The sequence below is a fragment of the Trachymyrmex septentrionalis genome, unplaced genomic scaffold (assembly GCF_001594115.1).
Source record: "Trachymyrmex septentrionalis isolate Tsep2-gDNA-1 unplaced genomic scaffold, Tsep1.0 scaffold20, whole genome shotgun sequence".
Lineage (NCBI taxonomy): Eukaryota > Metazoa > Arthropoda > Insecta > Hymenoptera > Formicidae > Trachymyrmex > Trachymyrmex septentrionalis.
In genome coordinates, this window is record NW_017305180.1 from 5,025,547 (window position 1) to 5,042,128 (window position 16,582).

At 38.3% G+C, this 16,582-nt stretch overlaps 4 protein-coding genes and 1 long non-coding RNA gene across 6 annotated transcripts in view; 3 read left to right on the forward strand and 2 right to left on the reverse strand.

Moving 5' to 3' along the window:
* LOC108747765 (cancer-related nucleoside-triphosphatase homolog) overlaps positions 1 to 96 on the reverse strand; it is a 1,939-nt gene extending 1,843 nt beyond the window's left edge. The window contains exon 1 of the mRNA XM_018485492.1: positions 20 to 96. Coding sequence (XP_018340994.1) covers positions 20 to 74 — 55 coding nt within the window. The 5' untranslated portion in view covers positions 75 to 96. The remainder of the gene's footprint in view (positions 1 to 19) is intronic.
* A 907-nt stretch (positions 97 to 1,003) lies between these two features.
* LOC108747763 (DDB1- and CUL4-associated factor 5) lies at positions 1,004 to 6,287 on the forward strand. The gene is made up of 7 exons (XM_018485488.1): positions 1,004 to 1,402; positions 1,940 to 2,120; positions 2,206 to 2,469; positions 2,746 to 2,966; positions 3,151 to 3,368; positions 4,014 to 4,281; positions 4,596 to 6,287. The coding sequence occupies exons 1-7, from the start codon at positions 1,021 to 1,023 to the stop codon at positions 5,531 to 5,533; spliced, it is 2,472 nt and encodes an 823-aa protein (XP_018340990.1). The 5' UTR covers positions 1,004 to 1,020; the 3' UTR covers positions 5,534 to 6,287.
* Positions 6,288 to 6,331: 44 nt separating this feature from the next.
* On the forward strand, positions 6,332 to 11,817 carry LOC108747762 (integrin alpha-PS4-like). The gene is made up of 10 exons (XM_018485486.1): positions 6,332 to 6,943; positions 7,352 to 7,736; positions 8,047 to 8,345; positions 8,622 to 9,087; positions 9,256 to 9,404; positions 9,474 to 9,908; positions 9,982 to 10,145; positions 10,564 to 11,087; positions 11,323 to 11,612; positions 11,711 to 11,817. The coding sequence occupies exons 1-10, from the start codon at positions 6,521 to 6,523 to the stop codon at positions 11,768 to 11,770; spliced, it is 3,195 nt and encodes a 1,064-aa protein (XP_018340988.1). The 5' UTR covers positions 6,332 to 6,520; the 3' UTR covers positions 11,771 to 11,817.
* Positions 11,818 to 12,596: 779 nt separating this feature from the next.
* On the reverse strand, positions 12,597 to 15,821 carry LOC108747863 (spidroin-2-like). 2 transcript variants are annotated; one of them, XM_018485748.1, is made up of 6 exons: positions 15,742 to 15,821; positions 14,904 to 15,381; positions 14,348 to 14,631; positions 14,000 to 14,226; positions 13,332 to 13,605; positions 12,597 to 13,218 (listed from the first exon to the last, which is right to left on the reverse strand). In XM_018485748.1, exons 1-6 carry the CDS (start codon positions 15,766 to 15,768, stop codon positions 13,066 to 13,068), a joined length of 1,443 nt encoding a protein of 480 aa, XP_018341250.1. In that variant the 5' UTR covers positions 15,769 to 15,821; the 3' UTR covers positions 12,597 to 13,065. The 2 variants fall into 2 exon arrangements, with proteins under 2 accessions (XP_018341250.1, XP_018341249.1); XM_018485747.1 differs by having other exon boundaries at positions 13,332 to 13,600; positions 13,995 to 14,226.
* LOC108747864 lies at positions 15,357 to 15,881 on the forward strand. Its single transcript, XR_001939269.1, has 3 exons — positions 15,357 to 15,430; positions 15,601 to 15,733; positions 15,806 to 15,881. It is a non-coding gene; the product is annotated as an uncharacterized LOC108747864 (long non-coding RNA).
* The last annotated feature ends 701 nt before the right edge of the window (positions 15,882 to 16,582 follow it).

Here is a 16,582-nt window from a genome sequence, read left to right on the forward strand (position 1 = left end):
TATAGTCCTCGATTCTAACCTGGTGGACCCGTAAGTAGTACGTGTAAAGGCCGCAATGCACCGCCAGTTTCCATGACTCGTAGCAGTGTTTACGTCTGATTCCGGGAAGAACAAATGTGACAGATTCTCCCTCAATTCTCCGCCACGAGTGAAGTTCGTTGAAAGCCGGCTCGTTTTTTAACGATCATGAATTTAGGTGGTATTCACGCGAGAACGCGTTTATACACGACATTGGACAGATCAGTAGATTCGAACGAATATATTTTCAACACGACAACGGTCGTCGACAGCAACAGCAGCAGCACCGAGCAAATATCGAAACGACCGAAGTAACCGCACGGGAGGTGGGGTGGGGGGGGGCAAAGAGCGATCAGCTGATCGGGCTGGACGAGCAGCGACAGGAGGAGACAAACGGTTGGCTGATCGGAGAGCGGATTGATATGGTAGTGGTAGTGATGGTGGCGACGACGATGGTGACGGTGACAGTGTGGTAGTGAAACTTCCGGTATAGGCTGAGCCGAGCGTGTGTGTACACACAGAATCGTGCGTCGTGGCGTTTCGACCGTCCACGATCTGCGAGTCGCGTTATCGTATCGGATATACCGTTTCATCCGCGCGTCTTGTTACGACTTTTTCTTGTTCGAGCAAATCGTCGCGAACGAGCGATATCGTCGACGAGAGGAATTCTCCGTAGATCGGTAGACGTTAGTGCAAAGTAAACAGCACTCGCAAGGGAGGAGAGAAGGCGGAGGTGGTAAAAGAGGAGGAGGCTAAAAGGAGGAGGAGGAAGCGCGGCGATCGCGACGTGCCCGATCCGCGATCCCGTGCTGCGTGAAGGGTCGCTCGCTCCTTTCGCTGGTGGTCGCGCTCGGCGACGTTCGCGCACGTCCATCCACGAGCGCCGGGCACGGGGAGGATAAACGGAGTAAAACGCGTGGCGATCGTCCGCGGGGGGTGGCCGGAGCGACGACAACCACGGGGGACGAGCGTACGGTGACGGCGTCGACGGCGACGACGGGGATGCCGATGACGGCGGCGTCGTCGTCGCGCGGTGACGCGTGCCAGGAGGATCGCCAGCCGCCAGCCGCCGTCGTCGTCGTCGACGGGGAGGCGGACGGTCGCGTGCGGTTCCGCGCCGGCAACTTCCGACGACGGCGCCGACGGCTGCCGCGACAGACGTGCGAGGGTGGCGACGGGGCCGGAGAAGTCGCCCATCCGTCCGAGTGCAGCGCGCTGTCCTACGTCCTCGCGCGACAGATCGACGACAAGATCGACTACTGCCGGAGCTTGACCAATGCTAGATTCGCGAACGCCGAGAATCTCTACAGGAAGGACCTGCTGTCCCACTACGGATGCGTCAACGCGATCGAGTTCTCCAACCAGGGCGATCTGCTGGTGTCTGGTAAGTCCGCTTGTCGAGCTTAATTTTTCACGTCGCCTCTCCCTCGATCTTCTCGCGAGAGGAAAAGAGAGGATCGCTATTACTCGCGCTCTCGTCCCCCTTCGATCGACCATTACGATGTCGTAATTCGTTTAGGACTTGAAACGATGCTAATTTTTAAACAGTAAACTGCTATTATCATTATTTTTATTTTTATTTTGCGTCGCTTCAAAAGTTCGCAAGTGCCTTGATGACCGTTGGTCGTCTAATCTTAATTGAATCAACTTCGATTTTTCGATCAATTTTATGACATCTATTATGTCCTTCTTTTCCGTTTCTTACGATGCAAATACGTAGTATCCATTGATGTCGGAAATATTGATTCTCACGTTGAAAAAACTTGCACTCTTTTCTCTCAGTTCGAGATAAGGGCGTGCGTGTTTCCGCGAAACAGCACCGTTCGACGCGGTGCCACATTAGAAAGATTTGGAAAATATTGTATATTCTAATAATAGTAGAGATGAATCACGTATGGCATGTAACGTCCTATTTTCGCAGGGGGCGACGACAGAAGAGTTCTATTATGGAGAGTGGAGCAAGCGATAAATAATTTCGGCAGACCCACCGTGATGAAATCGCAACATGTTAGCAATATATTTTGCCTTGGTTACGACAGTAGCAAGACTAAGATATTCTCCGCCGGGAATGACGATCAAGTTATAGTCCATGATTTGCGCACGTAAGGCATTTTTTTTATGACCAATGCGTGGAATGCGTACTAACAGAGTCAGCGGAGATTAAAAGACGCTGTTTTGATGTTGCAGAGGCGAATCCCTCAACATTTTCCTCCACGAAAAGCCTGTTTACGGGCTGTCCATTCATCCGCACAATGACGAAGTCTTCGCCAGCGCATGCGACGACGGGAGAGTTCTTATTTACGATATACGTACCAACAATGCTATGGAAACTTTGGCACAATACAAAAGCGCCTTCCACTCTGTCATGTTTAATCCCGTAGATCCGAGACTGCTCGCTACTGCCAACGCTAAAGAAGGTGTCAGTATGTGGGATATACGAAAAGCTTTGGAGTAAGTGTACGAACATGTGATTCGATAAATAACAAATGTTAAACAATTGTTGCCTGTAATTGAAATCTTTATATTGAAATCTTTATATTGAGATCTTTATAGGTGATAAATCTGAAAGAATATAGCGCTCACTCAACTGTTGCGTTTTTTGAAGTAGCCAATGTTTAAGTGTTACATGAAACGTTATTGGAAATATATTGCAATAGTATAATATATTCGCAATTTTTCAGAGTCATCGATTTTTCGGAATCATTAAACGTCATGTTTTATCTATAGGCCTGTACTGTGTTATGGAAGCCCACAACAGAGTTGTATGAATGTCAGATTTAATTCGATGGGTGACCGATTGCTGGCCTTACGAAGAAGACTACCACCGGTTCTTTATGCTGTCGATTCTCCCACACATTTATGCGAATTTGATCATACGGGATATTACAACAGTTGTACCATGAAATCTTGTTGTTTCGCCGGCGAAAACGACGAATACGTTCTTTCTGGCAAGTATAACTGATATAAATGTAAATTTGCCATGTATATCTGAGAAAAATATTTCGAATATATATGTCTAGATATTTAGCATATGATTAAGAAAAAATATAGAAAATATAGAATATAGGAAAAATATAGAAAAAAATTACAATTGATGATACACATGTATTTTACGCTAAAATAAATTTGTAGGTTCGGATGATTTCAACCTGTATATGTGGAAAATTCCTCCTCCCGATGGCAAATCATGGGTGGAATCCGCCCACATGGTGTTGCGTGGTCACAGATCGATCGTCAATCAAGTTCGATACAATCAAACAAGCTGTATCCTGGCATCATCCGGCGTGGAGAAGATTATTAAGATTTGGAGTCCATTTTCATTTGGAAGCGGATGTTTAGGAGGATTGAAGGTTATGAACTTTTTATAATAAGTCGCGTTAGTAGCAAATTATAAGTCAGGAACGAGTTATAAGTGAGTCAGTAGCGTGTTTTAAAGTAATAAAAAAAGACGATCTATAATGGGAGTAGTATAATATGTAGTAAATTGTAAGAAATTTACAAATCAGTCGAATGTGAAAAAAATAATCGATTGGATTTCTTACTGCTTACTGCGTACTGCGCAATATTATTCCCATTGTAGATGGCTCCATAAGTCAATAATGAATTTTCTACAATAAGTCGTTAATAATAGATCAAAAGTCGAACAAGTTATAAGTGAGTGATATGTCATAAGGCAATAATAAATCAATAATCATTGACTGTGTGGAGATAACCGATTATACCTTAGATTACGTTATGACTGACCAATCACGTGTATTATTGTTTGCCCTGAGAACTGCCATCCTCTTGATTGACTAAAATATTATGACGCATAATTTAATATGATTTCTGGATGCAAGATTTATGATATTTAATTTTGACTTATTACTAGTATGATATAAATGGTGACTAACTGCTTATTGTAGAAAGTCTATTACTGTTGCTTATGATAGTTGTTTTCAAACAACCATTATGATTTGACATTATCTATCAACGTTCCCTTTATCTTCTTTCAGAGAGACGCTGGCAAGCGCGAGAAACAACGCCGAGTATTCACGCACGATGAATATATAGGGCTGGTTTTACGTAGTGGACAATTTATGACGCACGATTACAGCCATCAATCGACTAAGGAAGACCCACGAATGATGGCCTTTTTCGATTCCCTCGTGCAGCGCGAAATTGAAGGCTGGAGCTCCGAGGATGTGCCAACACCTCATACTCCTAGCGATTCTGAAATAAATCCAGCAACGGGCGAACCGTATAGCGCGACAGAAGGCGACGGTACTGAGAATAATTTTTTGTATTTAAAAAAATGGTATAATTTACGTGAAGCAAAATAAAAAATATCACAAAATTTCATTACAAAATCGAATATAAGAAATTTTAATTTTTATAAATTCTAATTTTTGTATTCGAACAATTGGATATTTCGTGCGTATTTGATAATTAGATATATCTTCTATTTTTATTTTGTAATGTTTAGACATTGTTTGTTTGTTTTATTATTTTAAGAGATAAATTTTTGCTTCACTTTTAATTATATTCTTTTCCAGATTCAATAGAATAATGTAAAATATCGTTATTCTTCATCGTAGATACTACGGCATCGGAAGGCGGTGTAGCTCCCGAAAGGCCGTTAGAGTCGCCAAATCGCATAACTCGGCTTATCGCGAATCGCAGAAAGAAGCTCATGCGAATGGCCGCGATGGAACGATCCCCTTCGGATTCCGCTAGTGAGGGAGACAACGCTCATCTGAAACGCAGATCCAAATCGAAGTCAAAATCAAAGAGCGTTAAGAGGAAACATACCAGACTGTCTAGCAGAAGAAGACTATCTACCAGACGAAAGTGTACTGTGTTAAAAGTCAATAGTGATTCGGACAGTGACGATGAACGGCCGGTTGATGCGGCTCAACCCAGTACTAGTTCCGGAGTGATTTTCCGGAGATCGCGATACGTCGCTAGCGCAATCGAGAAAGACGACAAGAGCTCGAGTTACAGCAGCAGCAGTAGCTGCGTTTACGAAGACATTGTCACCAGTATCAGTAAACGAAAACATTCTAAAACTGATTCGGATACCTCCGCGAAGGCGCACAAACGGAAGCATCGAAAGTGCAAAAATAGTTCTCGACACTCGAATGACGGTTCTGGTAAGAGCCAAAATAAACGACAGAAACTCGATGACGATTCGGAGGAAGAAGAGAAAACTGCTAGCCTGAGAAATTGTGTTAACGGTAATTCTAGTAAAGATCGTCGTGAAGACGGACCATCAACGCCGAGCAACAAATCCCTTCAAGTTCCTTGTACCCCTGACAGCGGTATTAAATCGGGACTTTCATCTACGGGTGGAAAAAACAGCGAACATACACGTAAGGAGCGAAACAACAGAGGCGCGGACGATAGCTCTGAAGAGCAGAAACTGAAACGTTTAGAGTGTTTTCGGAAAAAGGTAGAGGAGCTAGCGAGGAGAAGCTATCGTAATCGATCTGCGTCCCAAGCTCAAAAAGTTTCGACGAGTGATTCTTCCGATTAAGAGCTCACGTTTACTCATCAAAATCCCCGCCTCTCCCTGACGCGCTCTACTTCGATCTCCCATTCCCTTTCCATTTGTACATAATGTAATCTGTGATTCCTTGAAGTATATTTTTATAACACTAAGTTGATCGCGCGCGAATATGCGATCGATTCCTTTTTTTTTTAAATCATATTTTAAATCTTGCGCGTCTGCCTTTAATCCCATCTCTCGTGAATGTATCGTGCTTTCCTTACAATTTTCCAAAATTTTCTTAATCCTTTAGTATATATTATTGATTAAATATTATCAATTTCATTCATAAATCAAGTCACTGATTAGATAAACGGAAATTATAATGTTGTTTGGTATCAATCCTACATCTATCGTCCCGCGTATATACCATTGCGACTGTCAGTGCTTGGTAATTCTCAAGCAGTTTGATCATTATTGTGAGGTGAATGTTTTGCGGATCTGGCTATGTAAATTGCATCATGTAATCGAGACAGAAATTATGAAACAGAAACTGTACTGTAGACGCGAATTAACACAATCCACATTAAGCATTCAAGTATATGCGACAACTCGGCTAATGTGTATTGTTGATATGGTTTGTGCGGTGGAAAGTAATTAAAAGTAATAAATTGGTATACATTTTTTTCCTATGTGTTGAACTTTGAAGAATTATTGTAACTATATTACATTATTTAATCTTGCATTTATATACATCTTTATTAACTGATTACGAATAAACGAGAAGAAACTGAAAACGTAACAAACCTTGCGTGAAAGATTTATTATTCTGCAATTACGTCTCGTCTACAATTGAAAAACAAGTTCCTTCCGTTTCCACTTCTCGGAGTTTTATATAGATAAACGTTGACTAATGTAAGTGATGTCATTGCGGTGTTCACCACATCCGCCGGCAAAATAACTCCATCTCGTCAGTTTTCTTACAGATACGGTCCTATTCGAACACGTGAAATCTTTGAACTGACATTGCCCAAAATGTTTTGGGCATGTACGAGGTCGTATTTTCGTGTACAAATTCTAATTTTCATTTTGACAATCCTGCAGCACAATCTGTCGGCATACAATATTAATTCACACAATGGCAAGGTGTTCAGAGATCCTGTGCATGTATCGGGTGGACGTGGAAGTTATTTCGGTTTTTCGGTAGCTCTGTACGTGGGTGTGAATGAATCTTTACTACTCGTCGGAGCCCCGCGAGCAAACTCCAATGCACTGCCGTTCGTGACAGAGCCGGGAACAGTCTTCAAGTGTGCGATGAATGGTATATGCAAAGAGTGGATGATTGATAAGACTGGGAACGGTCCACATCCTTACAAGAGACAGATCAATCAGATAAAGGATTATGCTTGGATTGGTGCTACCATTGCCGTGCAGAACAGTACAGAGGCTAGAGTTATGGTGCGTTATTGCTCATATTTTCTATCAATTATCATTATTGGATAGTATTTGAGATTTTTACTTTAGATTTATGAAATTAATTGATTTTTTTTTTTTTATAGAATTCAGATGAAGAATAAATTTATTTTTTGTTACAAGTATTTATTATTAGCTCAGCTTAAAATATTAGGAATATCTGATATTAAAATTTTTTTAGTTTTGTAATTTTTTTACTTCTTAAAAATTCAAAAAACTATGAAAATGATAGTAAGATCTTTATTTATTTTCTTGTAATAAAGATCAGATCTAATTACGTATGCAATCTGTAGGGAATAAGAGAAAATGCGCTATAAATTAAAAATTATCTACCTGCTAAAGAAATGTATAAATACTTCCTTGCTGTTCAATCAGTGATTCTATTGGTAACAGGTTTGTGGACCGCGATGGATAAATAATGTTATAAATGACAACAAGCCGAATTGGTATATGAATGGCATTTGTTACACAACACTGGCTAATAGCGCTAATGCATTCGAGAGACAAGCGGAAGAGCATCTCTTACTCCTTTCGAACTCTGGAAATCAAATCACTACCAAGAACAACATAAACATTTATAACTATGGGGTGGGGCAAGCCGGCTTCTCTTTACACATGAACTCACAATATACTGTGAATGTCGCAATAGGTAGTCCAGGCGTTTACAATTGGAAAGGCGATGCGATATTAGCTGTTGCTCCAATGAACGGTCCATTTTCGCGCACGGTAATTCCCTCCCTCGCTAGAGAGCCGCGGATTCATAGTTACAATTACTTCGGTAAAGATATATTTCTTCTACTTTTCTTTCAAGATAAACGTAGCAATGGACGAATATATGTCAGTTATTCAAAACAGAATTTTTTTTCTATGTTATTATAATTGTTCGATTATAAACAATTTTAAAGCGAGATAGGAAAAATGTATATAAATTAATATTTGCATTTTAAAAATATTTATTTTATTATAAAGATAACAAATTTTATTAAATATATTTTTTCAAGTCAAAATCTAATGTCCGACTATTAGTATTATTCCTGTATTTACCTTGTAAATCAGATTCATGTATATATATCCATGGTGGTTTTCAGGGTACGCTATCACAGCGGGTATTTACTTCAATGAGCAAGATGTTTGGTATGCTTCTAGTGCACCACAAGCCGCTAATGTGTATGGAAAAGTCCTCGTGTTTACCTTTCCCCCTAAAACTAATCAGCGTATGTTTATTAAAACGATACTGTACGGTCAACAATATGGTGAATACTTCGGTGCTGCATTAACGTCATGCGATGTCAATAATGACCGTAGACAGGAATTAATCGTCGGTGCACCACAATGGTCCAGAGACATGGACGAGGGTCATGTCTACATTTTTACAGCGCGACACAATGTATGTTATTTACAGATTAATGAGAGAATAATTTTATTCAAATTTAAATTTGACTTTTTTTTTCATCAGCATAGTTTTAAACTTTCAACTATCTTTTTTATCTATACAATCTTTCTGTATAATAAGCGATTATCATAGAAAAGTTCGCTATAAAGCACTATATCTGATAGAGTTATTCATTTAAAGAATTTCTTAGTAGATCTGAATATTCTTTATAATTGAAAATTAAAAGAACATATTTAACTCTCTAAAAATTATATTTTGCGCAAAATTCAGAACAATTTAGAAGAACTGCAAACGCTCGAAGGCGAGATTATCGGAGGTAAATTCGGATCCACCGTGATGTGTCTGGGTGACATAGATTATGATGGCTACGGTGACATCGCTGTGGGTGCACCCTACGAGGAAGAGAGCGGCGGTGCGGTGTACATATTCAACGGAAATAGAGACGGCGTTTCTCGGAAATATAGTCAGAGACTAGTCGGCTCGCGATTCTCGCCGACAATACGGGGATTCGGTATCTCTATCTCGGAACCTCGAGATGTGAATCATGATAATCATTCTGATATCGCTGTGGGTGCGTATCTATCCGGCGAAGTGGTCCTGCTGAGATCCGCGCCAGTCGTCACGGTAAACGTGACATTGACGTACCTGCAAAAGATCAAATTGTTGAGAAACACAACGACCTTCAAGATCGATCTCTGGATGTCTTACGATGGCATATACGTACCTGAATATCTACGTAAGCACAACCGACGTATATAATTCTTTATTCTATATATTTGTTGATTTATGAGTCATTTTTTTTTAAATTATTATTTATTTATACAATTATTATATATTTATACAATTATACGACATATAGTCGGCTTTCCTCTGTCAGCGTCAAATTTGTTGTCTATCACTCTAGAAGTCACCGCAGTCCTGAAGATCGATCCATTGCATGGCAGGGCTATGTATCGAGCACAGAAAAGTAACGACGGACTACAGACTTACAGATTGTATTACACGCTGTTTAAAGCTACGATTACAAGTCATCTACTTGAAATACATCTAATGGTGCATACATTTTTATGTTTACTGATATTGATCTTTTCAGCATATTGAATTCACATTTTTGTGTTTTAGGAGAACATTCAAAATGTAATAGATCCGCTGGAAATATCGGTGTCTATGCAGCTAGAAGATGATCTTCATGCAAGAAACGAAAGCTCATTATGCGCATCTTGCGTCGTGATAAACAAGTTTCGCTCGAAGACTGAGGATCTTATAAAGCTGCCATTCTCCGTAGATTGTGGCGAGGACAACATATGCGTGTCCAATCTCGGTGTGACATTGTCTACTGATTCAACTTTAGGCAACAGGTACATCATTGGTTCTACGCCGATAATTACTCTTCGCGTCGACGCTTACAATCGCAATGAACCGGCATATCAGACCAGAGTACGCATCTTCACCGAGGTTTTAACGTTAGCGAGTATCCCGCCCGAGTGTACGGAGGATCCTCGCGTGAGCAACACGCTGGATGTAACCTGCGATATCGGCAATCCTCTTAGAACGAATGTACGACGATCTCCCACGTATATGGGTAGACTCTATTGATGAATAAAAGATAACTCAACTCATTGTCTTTCAGAAAACATTAACACTGCAACTGGACATGAGTATGGTGAGGTATGATGTTAAGAAGGTGGAAATACAAGCGAATATTACTACTCAAAGCGATGAGGCGAATTGGGATGACAATAGTTATACCATCACTGTGTATTTTGACGTGGACATCGACATAGCAATCGCCGGGTTGGTCTCGATGACAATAATTCAGGATCATTAGAAAAAACTTCAGAGGATGCTAGATCTCATCAAAAGAATCAACTTTTATTAAGAAATCTATATTCTCTTTCTCTCTTTCTCTTTTTGATGCATTTTTAAGGAGTATGTGTTCTTATTCGACTTGACTGTACGCAATCGATCGCATTGCGCGCGACAATATCAGTCCACGTTTTTATTTATTTGTTGTCTTTTTACAAAAATAAAATCAAAGGATGTAAACTAATATTATTATCAGCGCGACCAGATGCTCCTTGAAAATATGTCGGAGGACATAAGTTCCTTAACAAAAGCTGATGAGATTATCTATCTCTCTAAGCTTGTCTCAGAAGTTCTAAAATACTCTATATATATCACAATTCTCTATTTTCATTATTGTTTTTATTAGGAAAGCACAGGAGTACTTATACTCATATCTACGCGAGGACGAGAAGAAACCGTTGAACGATATCAGGTTTCAACATTTCTATGAGGTGCAAAAATTCGGCGCTAGTCCTATTGAGGAAGTAATATTGACTGTGAAAATTCCGACGCACCTCCGCCGACCCGATGCCAAGGACATAATGATCATCAGTATCAACGATACTATCGGCAGAATGGACGGATATCAATTTTATTGCAGTGATTCAAACCAAACAGAAGTACTTTCCGTTACAACTAACAAGATTGTATCCATGGATGATGTAATTGTGAATTCATCAAGCGTCGCGAGTAATAACACGCATGCGAAATTCAGCATAGAAGAAAACACGCAGATGAATGTGCCATCTGAAAACAGAACGCTTTATATTAATTGCACAAGTAATGCAATTGAATGCGTACATATCACTTGTAGACTGGGCCCATTTTTAAGTTCTTTGTCTGTTGCGAAATTTTTGGTGACGTTGGATTTGCAATTGTCGAATTTTCCTGGTAAATATAAATCCAATAATCTCAATCCCTGGCACTATAATCCTATAATCTCAACTCGCTGGCTCGCGTAAAGTAGTTACGGCAATGTCGCTGCGCGTAACTTAGCGTCGAGACACTACCAGTGTCTCTAGATATTATTAATTAATATATATATATATATAAGATAACATGACAGAATATGATATAAGAAACTGATATAAGAGAAGAATATATTTTGAATATTTTCTAATTACAGCTGACATACTGAAGCATAAAGACATTATATTTTACGTGACTGAAGGTAGCGTTACTATAACGCAACCTGATAATATTGCTCAAAGAGAAGATCATAAACCGGACGCTACTTTGGTTGCAACAACATTTCTAGGTTCACCGATAGCTCAAGGAATAGCTGTGTGGATAATAGCATTATCGGTGATTTTAGGAATTGTATTGTTGATATTGTTAGTATTAGGTTTAATAAAGATTGGGTTCTTCACTAGAAAGAAGAAGTTGGAACTCGAAGCGTTGAAAGCCGAGACTGACGTATGTTTAGCATTCTCGTCAAAGTTAAATAAAAATTCTCATTTTAATTCTTCATGATCGTCATTAATTGCTTTATTAAATAATGATTTGCATTTCAGAAAAAGTACAATGTGGTTCTGGAAACAACGTCTTCCACAGCAACTCTTGATCATGATTGAATACGCACAAATAAAATTTATAGAACGACACTTAATTAATTTTAATGTATTTTTTAATGATATATATTTTTTCTTTGTAAATAAGAGACCATAATTATCGTAGTTTAATATATACAAAAAATATATATTGTATATATTCTTAAGAACAATTTAATGTTTTAATAAAACATTTTTTATACAAATGTAATTTCAAAACATATTTACCTTGTTATAATTGGACTATGGAAGATTCAGTAAAAAGCGATATATATTTATTTTTTTAAAATTGCTATCTAAGACATACAGTCTTTAAAATCCTACAAAGCAATTTCGGAACGAGCTTAATTTTATTTATGCAATTAATTCACATATAAGATTTACATATGATATCGGGAAATATTTTTTCACATCTATATGCCAATTTTAAAAATTTATTAAGGAATAAGTATTAAAAAAACAACCGTATGTGTCTCACGTATTTCAATAAACAAGATTTTAAAAAGTGAATAAATTACACACAATTTAAGAAACATTGTCGGAGTTTAGTTGACTATCGTAGTTATAGATTGATAAATTCTGATTTTGACATCAAGATGTCATTGCGATGTGTAAATTATTAGACAGGAACACTAAATTACTGCATCCGGATGCTCTCAATCATAGTCGGATACACAAAAATAGATTTTAGAACGTAACTTAATATACTTTAATGTTTTATACATATATGATGTGTACATTTATTTTTTAATGTAAATAAATATATATATATGTATAATAATTGTGCACTATTCGTAATTTAAATGTATATATAAGGCATATATTATATATATATATATATCTCTCTGGCTAAGGCCACTCTTATAAAATAATAAAATTTTTATATAAAAATATAACCTTAAAAAATATTAACTTCCTGCTATACTTGTACAGCTCTCATTCGGACTATTTCATGGAAGGTATAACTTTGTAAAGAGCAGTGTGTTTGATTTCTTTTGAGTCTTACCTAAAATATGCAACTTTAAAGTATTTAAAAGCGATTTTGGAACTTACAGTTCTACTTAATATCCATATGAGAATTCATAACGTTTATGAGATTCGTATATAATATCGAGTAGCATTCTCTCACATTTATATTTGATGCAGCTGCCATTAATAACTAAATATCCGCTGATATCAAAAAAATATAAAAAAATAATAAAAATAGCATATTTCGATAAACGAGATTCGTAATGATACGTAGATTACATTTTCAAGCAACAAGAGAGCATAAGATCGTCACTATGAGTGTACTTGCAGGTCAAAGTCTTCCGACGCGTTTAATCATCCAGCCCAAGTCCCTTTGAAATTTCATCCGCAGTTAATTTGTGGCCACCTGAAGACGGTGGAGTTTCCGAACGCGGGGCTGGCGGTGTTGGCGGTGGAGGCTCATAACTTGGAGGAGGTCCAGAACGGTATTCGTCATGAGATTTCTACACAGAAAGAATTCATCAAGTATTGTTTAAAAACATTATTGAATTTCCTTTTGCACTTTTTAATTATATACATCGCTGAAATCGAAAATGTATCGAAATATATTATTTACATCTTTTCCACGTTTATTCAGACCATCTAGAGCCGAACTGAATAAGGCCGATCCAATTCCCGACAACAGGTCCGATCCGCCAGAACTTTGGCCGCCGTATCCACCCGATGGTTGGTATCCACCATATCCTCCTGAAGGTTGATATGCTGGTTGCTGATGACCTCCACCACCGCCGAGAACACCACCGAGTAGAGATCCTAATGTTCCGCTCAGACCATCACCAGAAGATGGTTGATTTGGATAAGCAGGCTGTTGAGATCCTCCACCGCCTAATATCAATAAAAAAAAAATATATAAAGTAGATGTCCTAAATTATGTTAAATTTACATACCATATCCTAGGTTCAGTATCAAGAATATATCTTGGACACAGATAATCAACTATTTATCTCATCTAAGAAATATGCCCGTCGTTGGCAATAATTCCGATGCGATGATGTCATTCGGACAGTCACGCTAGCGCTTGATTACAGATTTTCTGATTTATAAGATTCCTGAATCACGACATATATCCATTTACAGAAATTACCGAAGGATACAATTCGTTTCACTAAATCATAGATGTTTTATTCACACATATAACTCGTCAGAAAATCTCAAGATATATCCCCGATTAAATTACATATATAACATTTTTGAAATTCAAGTTATAAATATACTATACCCAGTGCTCCTAAAATAGAATCGAAGACACCACCACCACCACCACCTGATTGCTGAGCGGGATAGCCTTGTTGTGCGTGTGAGTTACTGTGCAAGGCATTGCTTGCCAAGCTGCTAGCTAAAGCCATCCCAAGAGATCCAGCTAAATTTCCGAAACCACTTTCGCTTTCCGTTTTTGACTTAGAAGCATCTGATTTTTCATGATCCTTTTCTTCGGTTTCTTCCTTCTTTTTCTAAAAATAGTGACACGTGTGTATTTAATATTATATATCATTTAAGTAACATATATTATTATAAATATAATGACGAATCTAAATATAATAAAAATATTTAAATATCTTTAAATATCTTTACATTCATCGCATGCATGGCTGCCGCTACACCTCCAGCTGCCACTAATCCACCTAATGCTAATCCAACTTTGTCCAGACAATCTCCAAAAACGCCTTCTTCCTCTGCTTTCTGATCAGGCTGATATCCATAGGCTCTTGGTGGATTGTAACCACCAGGGCCACCATAGGCAGTAGGAGGAGGAGGAGGAGGACCATAACCAGTCGGAGGGGGAGGACCATAACCAGTTGCAGGAGGAGGGCCGTATCCACCTTGAGGTTGGATCGTTGGATACAAACCACCTGGAGCTAAAATAAAAAGTACAAATTTTCAATGCTTTTATTAAGATAAAAAATAGAAATAATCCTAAGGTTTAGTAAATTGAAGATGACAAGGGTAAAAGGAGCTAAGTTAATTATATGTATGTGCTGATTAATATATTCTAATATATTTTATATTTTAATATATATATTATTTTCGTAATATCATATTTTCAGTGAGTAGATTTTACAGTAACTTGCAAAATTCGTATTAATATGTATGTACTAACTGTAATTAAAATAAAAATATGATTCCTTACGTGGTGGTCCAAAATTAGCAGTTTCTACATCATCTGGTACTGAGGGTTTTGATGATTCGACTAATACTTGTTCATATGTGATAGAGTGTATCTCAACGTCACCATCGATAACCAAATGAGTAACTTTTATGAACGGTAATCGATGGGCGAATTCTGTGAAGTGCTTGCCATTGATGGCAATCTTATAGCAGTGATGGTCACATAGAATCAGTATCTCGAATTCCTGGCCTGGCTGAATCCACATTGGGCCAGCATTCTCCTCCATGCCCCAGGTCATCGACTCTATATGATTTCTAGTAATAAAGCCTTCAGGAAAGCGCGGAGATACATGAATTGCTATGTCATCTCTTGGATTTAACGTCGGTCCGAGCTGATAATTGATAGCAAATCGTACAGCCTGTGGTGGCACCTTGCCTTGTATCTTCACCATTGTACCTGCCCTCAGGCCTCCTTCTATTTTTCCCACATATGGAATTTCCTGTCACAAAATATGATTGTAAAAAAATGGCAAACGTGAAAAAAAATAGGTAGATAATTTTTTAAAAATAGTAACATAACAAAATTAAAAATTTAATATTGTTTAAATTAAAAAATTATGATATATATAATTTATATATAATAACCGTTCAAAATAATATATATATATATATTCTGACTTAAAATGATATATATTATTAATAATTCATAATTACTACAGTCGGAGTAACATCAAAGAAATAACGGTTAAAAAATTAATGATATGTAAATTCGTGACTCGTCCGTAAAACGCAAAAGACATCGGCAATGCAGATACTTCGTGGATCAATGAAAGTTCCATTAAAGTGTAGCAGGTACTTACCGGATTATGTACTGGGGAATTGGCCATTCTTGCGATTACTTTAACGACCTAATTTCGATTCCAGTGGAGACGATGTTGGAATACGCCGATCACACCTGTAATATCACCAATGCGCAACGCGAAGACGGCCGGCGCCTTCCCGATCTCTTTCACGAAGCGTTTTCAACGGACGCAGACTAACATTTCTATTTACAGTGCTGACACTGCTGACGTTTCCCTGGAGCGCAAAGTATACCACATAACACGTACTGTAGCGCGACTGACAATGATCGTGACACAGTTTATGTAAGCGTGATGACGTTTTGACGCATCGATTACGCAATCTATTGCGCATCCACGTGTCGTCACATCCGTATATGCGCGCGTATTCGAATCAAGCCGCGCGATTGGACACGCAAAGTACATCCACCAATCCAAATGGTCAAATCTACTGGAAAGAATGAAAAGCACGTGCATTGCAGCCAATCCGCAAGAGTGCACTTGTTGGTGACATCACGCGCGAACACCCAGCAAATGAATATTGTTCCTTATTCTCGAACCTGACTTGAGGTATGTCAGGAATATTTTTGACAAAATAAATATATAACTGAAAAGTTATTATGTATATTATGATTTTCTAATGGTCAATATTATAATTGTCAATATTATATTTGAAAATAAAATATTAAGAGAAAGATAATATTAAGAGATCTTAAGCTTTAATTAGATAACATTTAAAATTAAGCATGTTGAATTTTGAGTTTCTGATCTGTTGCTACTTTTAGTGTTGCTGAAATTATGATAGAGAGAGAGGGGGGGGGTGGAGAAAGGGGAGAGCGGAGAGAGAGAGAGGGAGGGAGGG

What these genes read in the sequence shown, in the direction of transcription:
- LOC108747763 (XM_018485488.1), top strand. Translation starts at nt 1,021, where the DNA reads ATGCCGATGACGGCGGCGTCGTCGTCGCGCGGTGACGCGTGCCAGGAG. An exon ending in GGGCGATCTGCTGGTGTCTG is followed by an intron (nt 1,403 to 1,939) that starts GTAAGTCCGCTT and finishes CTATTTTCGCAG; the next exon opens with GGGGCGACGACAGAAGAGTT. An exon ending in GATGTTTAGGAGGATTGAAG is followed by an intron (nt 3,369 to 4,013) that starts GTTATGAACTTT and finishes ATCTTCTTTCAG; the next exon opens with AGAGACGCTGGCAAGCGCGA.
- LOC108747762 (XM_018485486.1), top strand. Translation starts at nt 6,521, where the DNA reads ATGTTTTGGGCATGTACGAGGTCGTATTTTCGTGTACAAATTCTAATT. An exon ending in GTACAGAGGCTAGAGTTATG is followed by an intron (nt 6,944 to 7,351) that starts GTGCGTTATTGC and finishes TATTGGTAACAG; the next exon opens with GTTTGTGGACCGCGATGGAT. An exon ending in TCATAGTTACAATTACTTCG is followed by an intron (nt 7,737 to 8,046) that starts GTAAAGATATAT and finishes GGTGGTTTTCAG; the next exon opens with GGTACGCTATCACAGCGGGT.
- LOC108747863 (XM_018485748.1), bottom strand. Translation starts at nt 15,768, where the DNA reads ATGGCCAATTCCCCAGTACATAATCCG. An exon ending in ATTCCCCAGTACATAATCCG is followed by an intron (nt 15,382 to 15,741) that starts GTAAGTACCTGC and finishes ATTTTGTGACAG; the next exon opens with GAAATTCCATATGTGGGAAA. An exon ending in TGAATAAACGTGGAAAAGAT is followed by an intron (nt 13,219 to 13,331) that starts GTAAATAATATA and finishes CTTTCTGTGTAG; the next exon opens with AAATCTCATGACGAATACCG.